At 44.0% G+C, this 15,007-nt stretch overlaps 2 protein-coding genes across 5 annotated transcripts in view; one reads left to right on the forward strand and one right to left on the reverse strand.

Annotated features, from left to right (window-relative positions):
- Positions 1 to 15,007, reverse strand: part of CTNNBIP1 (catenin beta interacting protein 1) — a 668,528-nt gene that overhangs the window by 270,631 nt on the left and 382,890 nt on the right. The gene's annotated exons all lie outside the window — the stretch shown is intronic.
- UBE4B (ubiquitination factor E4B) overlaps positions 1 to 15,007 on the forward strand; it is a 148,120-nt gene that overhangs the window by 71,743 nt on the left and 61,370 nt on the right. For all 4 annotated transcript variants that reach the window (XM_050787989.1, XM_050787997.1, XM_050788013.1 and 1 more), the window contains 3 exons: positions 9,658 to 9,799; positions 11,721 to 11,821; positions 14,194 to 14,308. In XM_050787989.1, coding sequence (XP_050643946.1) covers positions 9,658 to 9,799; positions 11,721 to 11,821; positions 14,194 to 14,308 — 358 coding nt within the window. The remainder of the gene's footprint in view (positions 1 to 9,657; positions 9,800 to 11,720; positions 11,822 to 14,193; positions 14,309 to 15,007) is intronic.

A 15,007-nucleotide genomic window follows, 5' to 3' on the forward strand; every position in this document is an offset into this window, starting at 1 on the left:
CCAGGTTGGCCAGACTGGTCTCGAACTCCTGACTTCAAGTGATCTGCCCGCCTTGGCCTCCCAAAGTGTTGGGATTACAGGAGTGAGCCACTGCGCCTGGCCTGAGAATTTTCAGAGTTGTCGCCTGGCAAGTTTGGAGGACAACTTTGTGTATAATCATTTTGCAAAAGCATGAAAACAGATTAAAGATCAGTCATCAAGGTTATCCGCCTTTAGATCTAAAATGAAGGACCCTTCATTTGTTGCAAGAATGTTATTGTGAACTACCAGATATGACAACTTGTACTCTCTGAGGCATGTTTGCTTAAGTACAGTTGCATGGATTGCTGCTATTTAGTAATGGGAGAGGGGCTGGGATTTGAGGGAGGGCTGTGTGTGTGTGTGTGTGTGTGTGTGTGTGTGTGTGTGTGTGTTCCCTTCCCACCCCCTCCTGGCCTCCCCCACCTCCCCGTTCACCCTCATTGAGCTCAGTCTGGGCAATCCATCGAAGAACATATGAGGTCATACTGTCTGGTATAATAACTGTGACTCTGCTTTCATGTCTAGCCTTAAATTTCTCTTAGCACCTCCTGGACCTCAGTGAAGCCAGACCCCATTTGTTTATAGAGCCTTTGAAATGACCGCAGAGGCTGAAACATAGTTCCGGATATTGCTAAATGTTTACCCCTGGAAACCGAGTGGAAAACACTACTTGGGTTGTGTAGGTGACTTTGAGCAAGAGAATATAATAGCACCTTCTTTCTAATCCTCTGACTCATTGTCTTACAATTTTGCTCTTAAATCGAAGTTTCCTCTGGACTGAGTTGGTGTTTGTGCCTAGCACTGTTCAAAAATAACTCCAGGCTATAAATAGAGACTGCAGTAGGAGTTAGGTATACTTCATTCAATTCGATGGTGTTCAGAAGAATCATTAGGGAATATATAAAGGGACAGGAATGTTGATACAAGGTTGAATATTGATTCAGGAAGGTTGATATTTGTATTACGTTGAACACTTTATCACCATTTTTCAAGTAAATTTCCCAAAGGTGAAAGTGTCTTTTTCATGTAGATAAAATCCTATTGCATGATTGTAGTAAAAAAGCAGGCATCCTTCCTAGGAATCAGTTTCCACATAGTGAAAGTGCTGTGTTATCTGTTTTACTGTACATTTTCTGTGGGAAAAATTCTCTCTCCCTGGCCTATTTAGTTGCGACTTTCTCTAACAACCATATCAGATTGTGTGCTGCTTTTACTAATACCGCTCTTTCTGGACTTCTAACACCCCAACCTTGCCTCAGATCTAAATTCTGTCCCTACTAGGAGGAATAACCAAGTGTATAAAAATAGCTGCAAATAGCTTATGGAGCATTGTGCGCCAGATATGGTGCAGCACTGGCCATGCATCAGCCCCTTTACTCCTCGCTATAGCCTGCTGTGAGGAAGTGGTGGCGGGGGGGAATGGGCGGGGGAGAGTGGGTGGTGTAGGGGGGGATGGACAAGAGGGTCAAAGTCACAGAAATACATTCAGACTCCAGCATCCTGAATCCAGACTCACGTTCTTCACCACCACACCGTGCTGACACCCACTTTTCCATTTTCACCCAAACAGATTTTGTTTGTTCTTGTTCCTTACTACTGTTTTTGCTTCTGAGAGTCTGTGCATCTACTCGGTTCCTTTGGCAAGGAAGTGCCGGCATTTCGCTCCTTAATTACAAAATGCCATCCTAGTCAGTTGGTATGTCCCTTGTTGGCTGTTACAATGAACTGTGATCATCCAGATTTTGGCAACTTACTGGTTCTTAGTTGATATAAAAAAGAATGCCAAAGCATGGGTAAAAATACGTAACAACTATGTAAACAAATAGAAGAACTTAGGGTTCTTCTAAGTAGGATCAGAGCCAAGGACAGCTAGTAAAAAACCTTGTTTTTTTTTTTGTTTTTTGTTTTTTGTTTTTTTTTTGAGACAGAATCTCACTTTGTTACCCAAGCTGGAGTGCAGTGGAGCGATCTCGGCTCACTGCAGCCGCCACCTCCTAGGTTTAAGCAATTCTAGTGCCTCAGCCTCCCAAGTAGCTGGGATTACAGGCACAAGCCACCACACCTGGCTAATTTTTGTATTTTTAGTAGAGACAGAGTTTCACCATGTTGGCCAGGGTGGTCTCAAACTCCAGACCTCAGGTTAAACTGCCCACCTTGGCCTCCCAAAGTCTCAAACTCCTGACTTCAGGTGATCTGCCTGCCTCGGCCTCCCAAAGTGCTGGGATTACAGGCGTGAGCCACTGCGTACAACCAAAACCATGTTACTTTGAGCAGTCAGCAAAGAAATAGTATTTTCCTTCCCCCTTTCTAATTGATCTTCCCAGAATTTTGTTTACTCTGAAGTAAGCAATTTTAACACCCCCTCCTTGCCTGGTAAGACTAATGTCACAGAAGAAAGAATCATCAGGGGTTGGATCACTTTCCCCATCTGCTGGCCCAGTGGATTCGATGTCTTACAAATCTTTTTGGAAGTAGTTGGGACATAAATTTATAATATGTTAAGTATTTATAAGGGTGATGATAAGGATTAATTTTAAAAAGGTAAAACATTCCTTCTGTAATGTTTTGCAGACTTCTGAGAAAAGAACTGTTTGAGTTATAAGGAACTGCTTTTTGCGGGAGTGGCATAAGGGAGTGAAGTGAGAATTACCGTCTGTGAAGAGATAACTGTTGGGTGCTGGGCTTAATGCATGGGTGATGAAATAATCTGTACAGCAAGCCTCCTTAACAGGAATTTACCTGTGTAACAAACCTTCATATGTACCCCCAAACCTAAAATGAAAGTTAATAAAAATCAATAAACAAAAGCTGGAAGTTGATCTGGGGAAAAAAAAAAAAGAATTACCCTGTGATAAAGATACCATAGAAGTTATCCTAAGGAAAATGTTTCTAATTGTTTCTTAGGAAGTTGATGACTAGAAAGAAATTTGGTGGTTTTGTGTTTGTTTTTTAACTATAGATATTTCAGTGAAGGAGGTCAAATCCTGAATGTCATGAGCCTTATATGAGTAGAGAAAGGGAAAATTAGTGAATAGTGAAAAACGTTGACATTCACCCTCCTGTTTTTGCTGATGGTCACTGCTTGGGGTTGAAACATAGAAACAGTGGAAAAGAAATCTTTCTGGCTGGGCACAGTGGCAAGCACAGGTAATTCTGTCACTTTGGAGGCTGAGGTGGGAGGCTTGCCTGAGCCCAGGAGTTAGAGGCTGCAGTGAGTAATGATCATGCCACTGCACACCAGCCTGGGTGATAAGAGTGAAACCCTGTCTCTCTCTCTTTCTTTCTCTCTCTCACACACACACACACGATCTTTCCACCATGTCTATCCCTAAGATCCCCCAGTGATTTCCCTTCTCACACAGAGTAAAATCCAAAGCCTCTGACCATGGTCTACAAGGTCCTGCATCTCATGTACACTCCACATACTACACACACACACCACACACTACACACACACCCCCACATCAAGTACACATGCACATACATGCCCCATTCTAACTTAATCTCCCTCTACTCGCCTACTTCCCCTAGCGCGTATACTGGACTCCTGTTCTTTGCACATAATACTCCCTCCTGCCTTAGGCTTTTGTACTTGTTTCTCCCCTTCGGACCACTCTCCTGCTAGATAGCTGTATGGCCAGCTCCCTCACTCTCCTCAGGTCTATAGAGGGTGGCCACTGACTTCATTGTCTCCAACATTATATAGAACACACATGCACATATAGAACACACATGCACCCACGCACGCACGCCATCGCTCTTCATCTGCCTGGTTCCATGCACTATTCCAGGACCTACAGCAGTGCCTAGAACGCAGGACGTCCATTAGCAACATTTGTTAAATGAATTTATGGTGCTTAAACCTGCACAACTCTGACTTTGCCTTGCTACTAGAAAATGCAAGGCCAGGCATGGTGGCTCACACCTGTAATCCCAGCACTTTGGGGGGCCGAGGTGGGCGGATCACTTGAGGTCAGGAGGCTAGAGAGGCTGAGGCAGGAGAATTCACTTGAACCCGGGAGGCAGAGGTTACAGTGAGCCAAGATCACACCACTGCACTCCAGCCTGGGTGACAGAGCAAGACTCTCTCAAAAAAACAAAAAGAAAATGCAAATTCCAAAGCCTGCATTTGAGAAGTCAGTAAATGGGAGGGTAATTATAGAAGAGACCGAAACAGAGTCCCTTTAAGAGCAAATTTTATTGGCGCATTTAAAATGGGATTCAGTCTGCACAGATCTGATGCACGTGTAATCTCTAGGCACATTTTCATTGTGTTTTCAGAAGGATGCAGCTCTGTTTCTATTATGTGAAGTAATTACTTGGTTACATTGGACTGCTAATGTAGTTATCAGAAAATGGTTTGCATATTCTCCCAGAGGGAGGTATAATTTTCTAGATGCTCTTAGGACTTAAATATGACATATTTCCAAGATTTTAGGATGTCACAGTTGTAAAAGCATCATGAATTTTGTAACAGCTGAGGGAAAATATGAAATACTACTTTAAACATTTAGAAATATTTATTTTGGCCGGGCGCGGTGGCTCAAGCCTGTAATCCCAGCACTTTGGGAGGCCGAGACGGGCGGATCACGAGGCCAGGAGATCGAGACCATCCTGGCTAACACAGTGAAACCCCATCTCTACTAAAAAAATACAAAAAACTAGCCGGGCGAGGTGGCGGGCGCCTGTAGTCCCAGCTACTCGGGAGGCTGAGGCAGAAGAATGACGTAAACCCGGGAGGCAGAGCTTGCATTGAGCTGAGATCCGGCCACTGTACTCCAGCCCGGCGACAGAGTGAGACTCCGTCTCAAAAAAAAAAAAAAAAAAAAAAAGAAATATTTATGTTTTGTTTTGTTTTAGACAGAGTCTCACTCTGTCTCCCAGGCTGGAGTGCAGTGGCGTGATCTCAGCTCATTGCAGCCTCCATCTCCTGGGTTCAAGTGATTCACCTGCCTTAGCCTCCCAAGTAGCTGGGATTATAGGCACCTGTCACCACGCCCAGCTAATTTTTGCATTTTTAGTAGAGATGGGGTTTCACCACATTGGCCAGGCTGGTCTCGAACTCCTGACCTCAGGTGATCTGCCCACCTGAGCCTCCCAAAGTATAGAAATATTTCTTCATAGCATAAATTTATGCATGTACGATATACTGCTTTCTCCTTCAATGTCACACTCAAAATATGAATCTACCTCTTTCAGTTTGAATCTAAAAATTCTTGTAAATCAGTTTTTGACCATTGACACTTACGCTTGTGTTAGTGAAACTGGCCACTTTTTCTTACTTGTGATCATGATTTACTCTGGCACCTTTAGGGTTAATATTATAATTGTGACACATATTGACAAATACTGAGGTTGATGCTACATTTCCTGTTTGGTTGAAGCTTTGTTTCACTCCCCTCTCCCCTCCCTGCCCCCGCCACACCGCTCCTCTTGAAAGTCAGCTTGTTTGGTGCCTGGCTGATGATCACTGTGTTAGTCTGTTTGCATTGCCATACAGAAAGGGTAATTTATAACGAAAAGAGGTTTGATTGGCTCACGGTACCTCAGGCTGTTCAAGAAGCATGACACCAGCATCGGCTTCTTGTGAGGGCCTCAGAAAGCTTCCACTCATGGCAGGAGGTGAAAGGGGAGGAGGCAGGTCACATGGCAAAAGCAGGGGCAACAGAGAGGAGGAGGAGGATGTCCCAGACTCTTTTAAACAACCACATCTCATGTGAACTAACTGAGTGAGAGCTCACTCATCTCCAAGGGGATGGTGCTAAGCCATTCGTGAGGGATCTGCCCCCATAATCCAGTCACCTCCCCCTAGGCCCTGCTCCAACACGGGGGACTGCATTTCAACATGAGATTTGGAGGGGACAGACATCGCAACCATATCAAGCACCAAAGCCAGTCACCTCCGGCTAGGCCCTGCTCCAACACCGGGGACTGCATTTCAACATGAGATTTGGAGGGGACAGACATCGCAACCATATCAATCACCAAAGCCAGTCACCTCCGGCTAGGCCCTGCTCCAACACTGGGGACTGCATTTCAACATGAGATTTGGAGGGGACAGACATCGCAACCATATCAAGCACCAAAGCCAGTCACCTCCGGCTAGGCCCTGCCCCAACACTGGAGACTGCATTTCAACATGAGATTTGGAGGGGACAGACATCGCAACCATATCAATCACCAAAGCCAGTCACCTCCCGCTAGGCCCTGCCCCAACACTGGGGACTACATTTCAACATGAGATTTGGAGGGGACAGACATCGCAACCATATCAATCACCAAAACCAGTCACCTCCCGCTAGGCCCTGCCCCAACACTGGAGACTGCATTTCAACATGAGATTTGGAGGGGACAGACATCGCAACCATATCAATCACCAAAACCAGTCACCTCCCGCTAGGCCCTGCCCCAACACTGGAGACTGCATTTCAACATGAGATTTGGAGGGGACAGACATCGCAACCATATCAATCACCAAAACCAGTCACCTCCCGCTAGGCCCTGCCCCAACACGGGGGACTGCATTTCAACATGAGATTTGGAGGGGACAGACATCGCAACCATATCAAGCACCAAAGCCAGTCACCTCCGGCTAGGCCCTGCCCCAACACTGGGGACTACATTTCAACATGAGATTTGGAGGGGACAGACATCGCAACCATATCAATCACCAAAACCAGTCACCTCCCGCTAGGCCCTGCCCCAACACTGGAGACTGCATCTCAACATGAGATTTGGAGGGGACAGACATCGCAACCATATCAATCACCAAAACACACTGACCTCTTTTGAAAATTCTCTGATATATCCTGAGTGCCTTTCCTTGCATTGCCTGGCACAAGAAAAGCAATCGTCTACATAGTCTTCTACATACATTGTCACTTTTCATGTGTTAGTGAACGGTTTGTGAAAATATTTCAAGTGGCAGTGAGGGTTTCACATTTAAGTTAAAATGAAGTAGGATGTATTGCCAGGAATGGGAATAATTTCAGTGGCAGTTACATGAGCCAGCACCATCTAAGCATGCTGAGTTCACATGCACGCTCACATGCTGGCTGTGGGTGCTGCATCAGACTGAGGCCTGGCAGCTGGTAAGGACCTATTGACATCAAACATAAGATGCTTTGCAGCCGGACACGGTGGCTTATGCCTGTAATCCCAGCACTTTGGGAGGCCGAAGTGGGTGGATCATGAGGTAGGAGATTGAGACCGTCCTGGCCAACATGGTGAAACCCTGTCTCTACTAAAAATACAAAAGTTAGCCAGGCATGGTGGCGGGCGCCTGCAGTCCCAGCTACTTGGGAGGCTGAGGCAGAAGAATGGCGGGAACCTGGGAGGCGGAGCTTGCAGTGAGCCAAGATCGTGCCACTACACTCCAGCCTGGGCAACAGAGCGAGACTCCATCTCAAAAAAAAAGTGCTGGGATTACAGGCATGAGCCACCATGCCCAGCCAATATCATAGTTGCTCTCTTGCCCAGGCTGGAGTGCAGTGGTACGATCTCAGCTTACTATAGCCTCCGCCTCCCGGGTTCAAGAGATTCTCCTGCCTCAGCCTCCCAAGTAGCTGGAATTACAGACACGTGCCACCACACTCGGCTAAGTTTTCTGTATTTTTAGTAGAGAGAGGGTTTCACCATGTTGGTCAGGCTGGTCTTGAACTCCTGTACCTCAAGTGATCCACCTGCCTCAGCCTCCCAAAGTGCTGGGATTACAGGCATCAGCCACTGCACTTGGCCAATAGCATACCTTTATTCCAAGGTCAATTATGTATATCTTTCCAAAAGTCTAAGGACAATGATGTCCATATAGACATGTGTCTCTTAATGACAGGGATACATTCTGAGAAATGCATCATTAGGCGGATTGGTCATTGTGTGAACAGCATAGAATATACTTACACAAACCTAGATCATACAGCCTACTACACACCTAGGCATTATATATAGCCTGTTGTATATAGCCTGTTTCTCTTAGGCTATAAACCTGTACAGCATGTTAGTGTACTGAACACTGTAGGCAATTCGATGATTATGCCAATTATGGTGAGTATTTGTGTATCTAAGCATATCTAAACATAGAAAAGATACAGTCAAAATATGGCATTATAACCTTGTGGGACCACTGTGGTATATTTGGTCCATCATAGAGTGAAATGTTATGTGGCGCATATGTTCCAAATGTGTTCCAAAATTAGTTATGCATATCTATCTGTCTGTAAAACATGTCAATTCCTCTTGGTCCTGTTAGTTTCTAGACATTAATTGTGTGTCCTGGGTTTAAGTAGGGGTGTGTCTCTCACATTCCTGATGTTCCCATACTTTTTTTCTTCTTTTTTAGGACAGCGTCTCTCTCTGTCACCCAGGCAGGAGTGCAGCGGCATGATCTTGGATCACTGCAACAGCCTCCTCCCACGTTCAAGTGATTCTTGTGCCTTAGCCTCCTAAGTGGCTGGGATTACAGACGTGTGCCACCACGCCCAACAAATTTTTGTATTTTTAGTAGAAACGGGGTTTCGCCCTGTTGGTCAGGCTGGTCTTGAACTCCTGGCCTCAAGTGATCCACCTGCCTTGGCCTTTGAAAGTGCTGGGATTACAGGCATGAGTCACCATGCCCGGCCATATTCTCATCCTTTATCATCTTCTATGTGTAGTTTTTTTGCTAAGTTTATGTTTCCTCATTTTCTTCATTTCAGTACTCCTTACTTTTCCCTTTGTCGTAATTAATCCCTATGTGTCTTTTATGTATATCAAATCAGTTTGTGAATTAAACACCAGATTCATTATGTGGCCTGTCAGTGGTTGATTTTAACTTTGTTTAATTTCCTCAAATTTAACTCTTGTGATTATGTTTGGTTTTTGTCTCAGAGGATAGTTATTACTAACATAACAGTGCTTCACAGTGTATACTGCTGATATTTTACAGAGTACCTCCACTTTATTTCATTAAAACCCCACTGCAAAAGAGATAGAGGTTCTAGGTTCAGGTAACAAGTAAGCAGTGGGCTTGAGACTGGAACCTACGTATGGTTACTCCTAGTACAATATTTTTGTTTTGTCTTTTATTCTGCTACTTTACCTTTTTCACTGATAGTTTTGGAGTTTTTATGTTGATAGCAAATATGTTCATGTCTCCTCCTAACTGGAGAGTTTTTTAACCTCTGGTTCTATTGCCAAATGTTAGATGAGGGCTTTTGAGATCCATGGTGGAAGTCACAAACATGAGGGCTATTTTGTTAGTCCCTTATAACTTCTCCCCTAAAGAATTCGATTACAGCAGTAGCATAGTCTGGCTTTAACCTACAGTTCTCTGAGTGATGCCATTCTTTTTGGTTAAAGGACCTGTGATGTCCCTTCCAATGTTTAACACTTGGTACCAGTTCTTAGTGCTTCTGGTTTTATAAGTTGCCACCTGCAGTAAGAAGCAACCCTTCTTAGGTCCCTAAAATGTTACTAAAAGTTACTGTTGTTGGCTTTGGAGCAGGTAAAACGAGCAGTCAGGGTGGATCTTGGCAGCATGGGTGTTTGTGCTTTGTTATGTGTGCAGGGATCCTAACAGGCTTTCTGCTGCAGAAATGCAAACTCTGCCAAAAATATTCAAGAGATAAGAATCATAATTTCTTTTTATCTTCTCTAAAGTTTGGGAGCCTCTGGTGGAGCAAGTAATTGGGATTCCTACAGTGACCATTTCACCATTGAAACCTGCAAAGAGACAGATATGCTGAACTACCTCATCGAGTGTTTCGACCGAGTTGGAATAGAGGAAAAAAAAGCACCAAAGGTAATATGAAATGCATTAACTTACAAAAAAAAAAAAAGCCTAGTTATTTGTTTGATTATCCCCATGCCTGGAGCATTCATTCATTTATTCAATTAGTAAAGTAATTATCGAGCGTTTGCCATGTGCCAGGCACAGTACTAGGAACTTAGGATGTGTCGATGAACAAAACAGAGCTTCCTGCCCTCGTGGAACTCACATTCTAGTGGAGACAGGGCCAAGGTGTGAACCTAGATGGCCTGGCTTCAGAGTCCTCTCTTGACCACACTGTAGCTGGGTACCGCCAGTGACTCATATGGCCCTGATAATTCTGCTGGTAGGTTATAATAACCAACATTATGGAGCCTCTGTAGATTGCCAAGGACTGGGCCAGGTCGACATTAGCTTGTATCCTCACAGTTGCTCTGTTAGTGCAGTGGAACCCGTTATGACATAGGCATTCTTTTTCCAAGGTATGACTAAGCAGATAACTCTCAGAGAGATTAAATACTTGTCCAGAATCACATAAATAATAAGTTGCAAAGCTGGGTTTAAACTCAGTAAGCTACCCTTTTCCCATCATTTCTCTTGACTGGCTTCATTGTTTCATCATTTTATTCCTATTTCATTTTCTGATTTTAGTTTTACATTAGAAACGAACCTGTTGTCCACTGGTTAGTTTCATATTTGTAAAGGGCCTTCTTTGGGCTTTGCTGTACTTAACCTTAGTGGAAGCAAAATGAGTGGGCATGTCTTCAAGGTTTTTTGTTTTTTTGTCTTTTGAGACGGAGTCTTGCTCTGTCACCCAGGCTGGAGTGCAGTGGCGCTATCTCAGCTCACTCATCCTCCACCTCCTGGGTTCAAGCAGTTCTCCTGCCTCCCCTCCCGAGTAGCTGGGATTACAGGCACCTGCCACCACCCCCAGCTAATTTTTTTTTTTTTTTTTTTTTTTTTTTTGAGACAGAGTTTCACTCTTGCTGCCCAGCCTGGAGTAAAATGGCACAATCTTGGCTCACTGTAACCTCCACCTCCCAGGTTCAAGTGATTCTCCTGCCTCAGCCTCCCGAGTAGCTGGGATTACAGGCATGAGCCACCATGCCTGGCTAATTTTGTATTTGTAGTAGAGATGGGGTTTCTCCGTGTTAGTGAGGCTGGTCTCGAACTCCTGACCTCAAGTGATCCTCCCACCTTGGCCTCTCAAAGTGCTGTGATTACAAGCGTGAACCACCCCGCCCGGCACACCCAGCTAATTTTTATATTTTTTTAGTAGAGATGGGGTTTCACCATGTTGGCCAGGTTGTGTTTTTTTTGGGTTTTTTTTGTTTTTGTTTTTTGAGATGGAGCCTTGCTCTGTCGCCAGGCTGGAGTGCAGTGTCACAATCTCGGCTCACTGCAATCTCTGCCTCCTGGGTTCAAGTGATTCCCCTGCCTCAGCCTCTCGAGTAGCTGGGACTATAGGCGTGCACCACCATGTCTGGCTAATTTTTTGTCTTTTAGTAGAGACGGGGTTTCACCATGTTGGCCAGGATGACGTCAATCTCCTGACCTTGTGATCTGCCTGTCTCGGCCTCTCAAAGTGCCGGGATTACAGGCGTGAGCCACTGCGCCTGGCCCAGGCTAGTCTTAAACTTCTGACATCAAGTGATCTGCTCGCCTTGGCCTCCCAAAGTGCTGGAATTACAGGTGTGAGACACCGCGCCCGGCCTCCAAGCTTCTTAAGTATAAATTTGATCACCTCAAACTTACACTTCTTTCTTCTCTGACATCAATTTCTGCAGAGGCAGTATACTTGGAAGGCACAGTTACTATAGTTCGTTCACTAAGAATAAAGGAAGAGGAAAGCATGCTGTTTACTGATGGTCCCTCCCTTTTAACTCTTGTTTTTAACAGCATGAAATTGTATTGTTTGTTTCTTGTTGTCCTCACTTCCACCTTTCCTTTTCAGATGTGCAGCCAGCCAGCAGTCAGCCAGCTTCTGAGCAACATCCGCTCACAGTGCATATCCCATACTGCTTTAGTACTACAAGGCTCCCTAACACAGCCCAGGTATGAAGACCCGTGACGTGCTTGACGTTAGCTGGCAGAAGGCCCTAGCCATCAGCGGACATCAGGCTCTCCGGCCATTCTTGCACCACCTTGGATAACTCCCTTCCTCACCTGTAAAATGAAGATCCCTTTCCTTCTCTAAAATACCATGAAAATAAACGCTCCTTTTTTCCTCATCTTCTAAAGTAGTACAAAGCATATTTTAAAAAGAAATGAGTTATGTTTTAAGAATTCTGCCTGCTTTTTGAAATAGACCATTGTTGAAATATGTGGACAAGCAAGGCAGAAAATTAGTAACTGACTGTACAGCAACTGCCTGAAGTTGGTGGTGGAAGTATTTGATAAATGTGTGGATCATCACCTTCCATGTATAACTGGTCAATTTCTGTTATTGAGTGATAAAGGATAGTAATGGATTGGATAGTTTAGGAATCAACCGAAGTGCTACATTGTTTCTGAGGATTCTATAAAGGTTGCAAATTTTTTGTTTTTATTTTGTTTTTTAAATTTTTTTTTCTTTGTCTCTCAGTCTTCTAAAGGTAGCAAGTTTTTAAAAAGGATGTATATTTCATTTCTTTTATATAAAAAAAATCTAAAGGAAAAAGTTTACATTTAAAAGTTTTGGCCAGGTGTGGTGACTCACGCCTGTGATCCCAGCACTTTGGGAGGCCAAGGCCGGCGGATCACCTGAGATCAGGAGTTTGAGACTGGCCTGGCCAACATGGCGAAATTCAGTCTCTACTAAAAATACAAAAACCTTAGCTGGGCGTTGTGGTGCATGCCTGTAATCCCAGCTACCTGGGAGGCTGAGGCCAGAGAATCATTTGAACCCAGAAGGTGGAGGTTGCAGTAAGCCGAGATCGTGCCGCTGCACTGCAGCCTGAGTGATAGAGCAGAACTCTGTCTCAAAAAATAAAAATTAAAAAAAAAAAAAAAAAGAAAAGTTTACAGTCCAGGCTCACGCCTATAATCCTAGCACTTTGGGAGGCTGAGGCAGACAGATTGCCTGAGCTCAGGACTTCAGGACCGGCCTAGGCAACATGATGAAACCCTGTCTCTACTAAAAATACAAAAAATTATCTGGTCATGGTGGCATGCACCTGTAATCCCAACTACTGGGGAGGCTGAGGCATGAGAATCACTTGAACCTGGGAGGTGGAGGTTGCAGTGAGCCGAGATTATGCCACTTAACTCCAGCCTGGGTGACAGAGCAAGACTGTCTCAAAAAATAATAATAATAATAAATAAATAAAATAAAAGTTCACAAACATAACGTTACATTTTATTTATACTAGGTGTTCTTAATGTTATTTTGTATACCACAACCATATATTTTTGAAACTTTTCAAAAAGAGGGAAAATTATATACATGTACCAAAACTTTAAAAAATGTTCCTTGATTAAAATTAATAAGTCCTCAGCCACTACTAATCTTTTTTTCCCCCAATTTAGATGAGGCATAAAGAAGTAAAAGAAACATATAATGCGGCCAGGTGTGGGGGCTCATACCTGTAATCCCAGCACTTTGGGAGGCCGAGGCAGGTGATCACCTGAGGTCAGGAGTTTGGGACGAACACAGTGAAACCCCTTCTCTACTAAAAATACAAAAATCAGCTGGGTGTGGTGGCGGGCACCTGTAGCAGCTACTCAGGAGGCTGAGGCAGGAGAATCGCTTGAACCTGGGAGGTGGAGGTTGCAGTGAGCCGAGATCACGCCACTGCACTGCAGCCTGGGCAGCAGAGCGAGACTCTGTCTCTTAAAAAAAACAAACAACAATAACAACAAAACATATAATACTTATTTTTTATTTATTTATTTTTATTATTATTATTTTTTTAAGAGACAGGATCTCACTCTGTTGCCTAGACTGGAGTGCTCACTATAACCTCAAACTCCTGGGCTCAAGCAGTCCTCCTGCCTCAGCCTTCCAAGTAGCCAGGACTCCAGGCACACACCATCTTGTTCAGTTGATATTTTCATTTTTTGTAGAGACAGAGTCTTCCTATGTTGCCGAGACTGGTCTTCAACTCTGGGCCTCAAGTGATTCTCCCACCTCGGCCTCCCAAAGTGCTGGGATTGCAGGCATGAGCCACTGTGCCTGGCCATGCTTCCTTTTCTCAGTGCTTCATTTTTAAAGGGCTCTGTGTAGGAAAAGATGAATTCTTTGAAACTTCCCATAGTTTCTCATGAAAAAGACCAAAAAGTGATTACTATTGGTAAGAAGGGTTAGCTTTTGCCTGAAACTATTTTGCAGAATATGTGGGAGATGTGAAGTTTGACTTTTGACTGGGCAGTTGTTGCTGACATGACATTTCACGTGCCTCTGTAGTGAGTTGACTTCATCACCGTCCCTAATGTTCATGGGTCCACAGGTCCTTGCAGCAGCCGTCCTTCCTAGTGCCGTATATGCTGTGTAGGAATCTCCCATATGGCTTCATTCAGGAACTGGTGAGAACCACTCACCAGGATGAAGAAGTGTTCAAGCAGGTACGGTCGTATGAGTTTGCTCTTGCAAATTTTAGCCTGAGAGCCTCTATGCCGAGGCTAATTTCTGAATACACCATACATTGAAAATTCTTGCCTGAATTCGCACATCCATGTGTTACTTGCTTAGAGAGAAGGCCTACCCAATATTCTTTTGAGGAAATCAGATTGACAGCTGCATTTTTCAAATCATGTGCCCATTTCAACAAATGAGTCAAACATCTATCTTTTAAACAAGGTCTACGCTAGATGCTTCGGGCAATATGAAAAAAATATATAAGGCCCCGTTCCTGATTTCAAAGAGCTTTTGAAACAAGAATACCCAGAGACAGCATAAGGCATGATGTGCATCTGCCAGATAAGTAGTGTCAAAAATTCATTCTCTGAGTTTGTAAGATTTATAACTTAGTGACCATATTAGCTCATTGGCAGCCTGCATGCCATATAGAATCTTTTTGTCTTCTTCCCACTAGGAAAGATGTCTCATATCTTCCTAATTGTTTCATTTGGTGTTTATACATTGTTTTGGTATCTCATTGTGTAAAGCCAAGTGAAAATGCGGATATGTAGTGCTTAAAAATAAAGCTGTGTGCGTAGTCTTGAAGGTTTCTTCCGAGGTGAAACTTTGTCGTTAACATTACTGTTGGAAGGACCTGTTTGGGAAAATAAGCCCTTTGCCTTAGCAGCTTTCACACAAGTTTT

The sequence above is a fragment of the Macaca thibetana genome, chromosome 1, assembly GCF_024542745.1.
Source record: "Macaca thibetana thibetana isolate TM-01 chromosome 1, ASM2454274v1, whole genome shotgun sequence".
Classification (NCBI taxonomy): Eukaryota; Metazoa; Chordata; class Mammalia; order Primates; family Cercopithecidae; genus Macaca; species Macaca thibetana.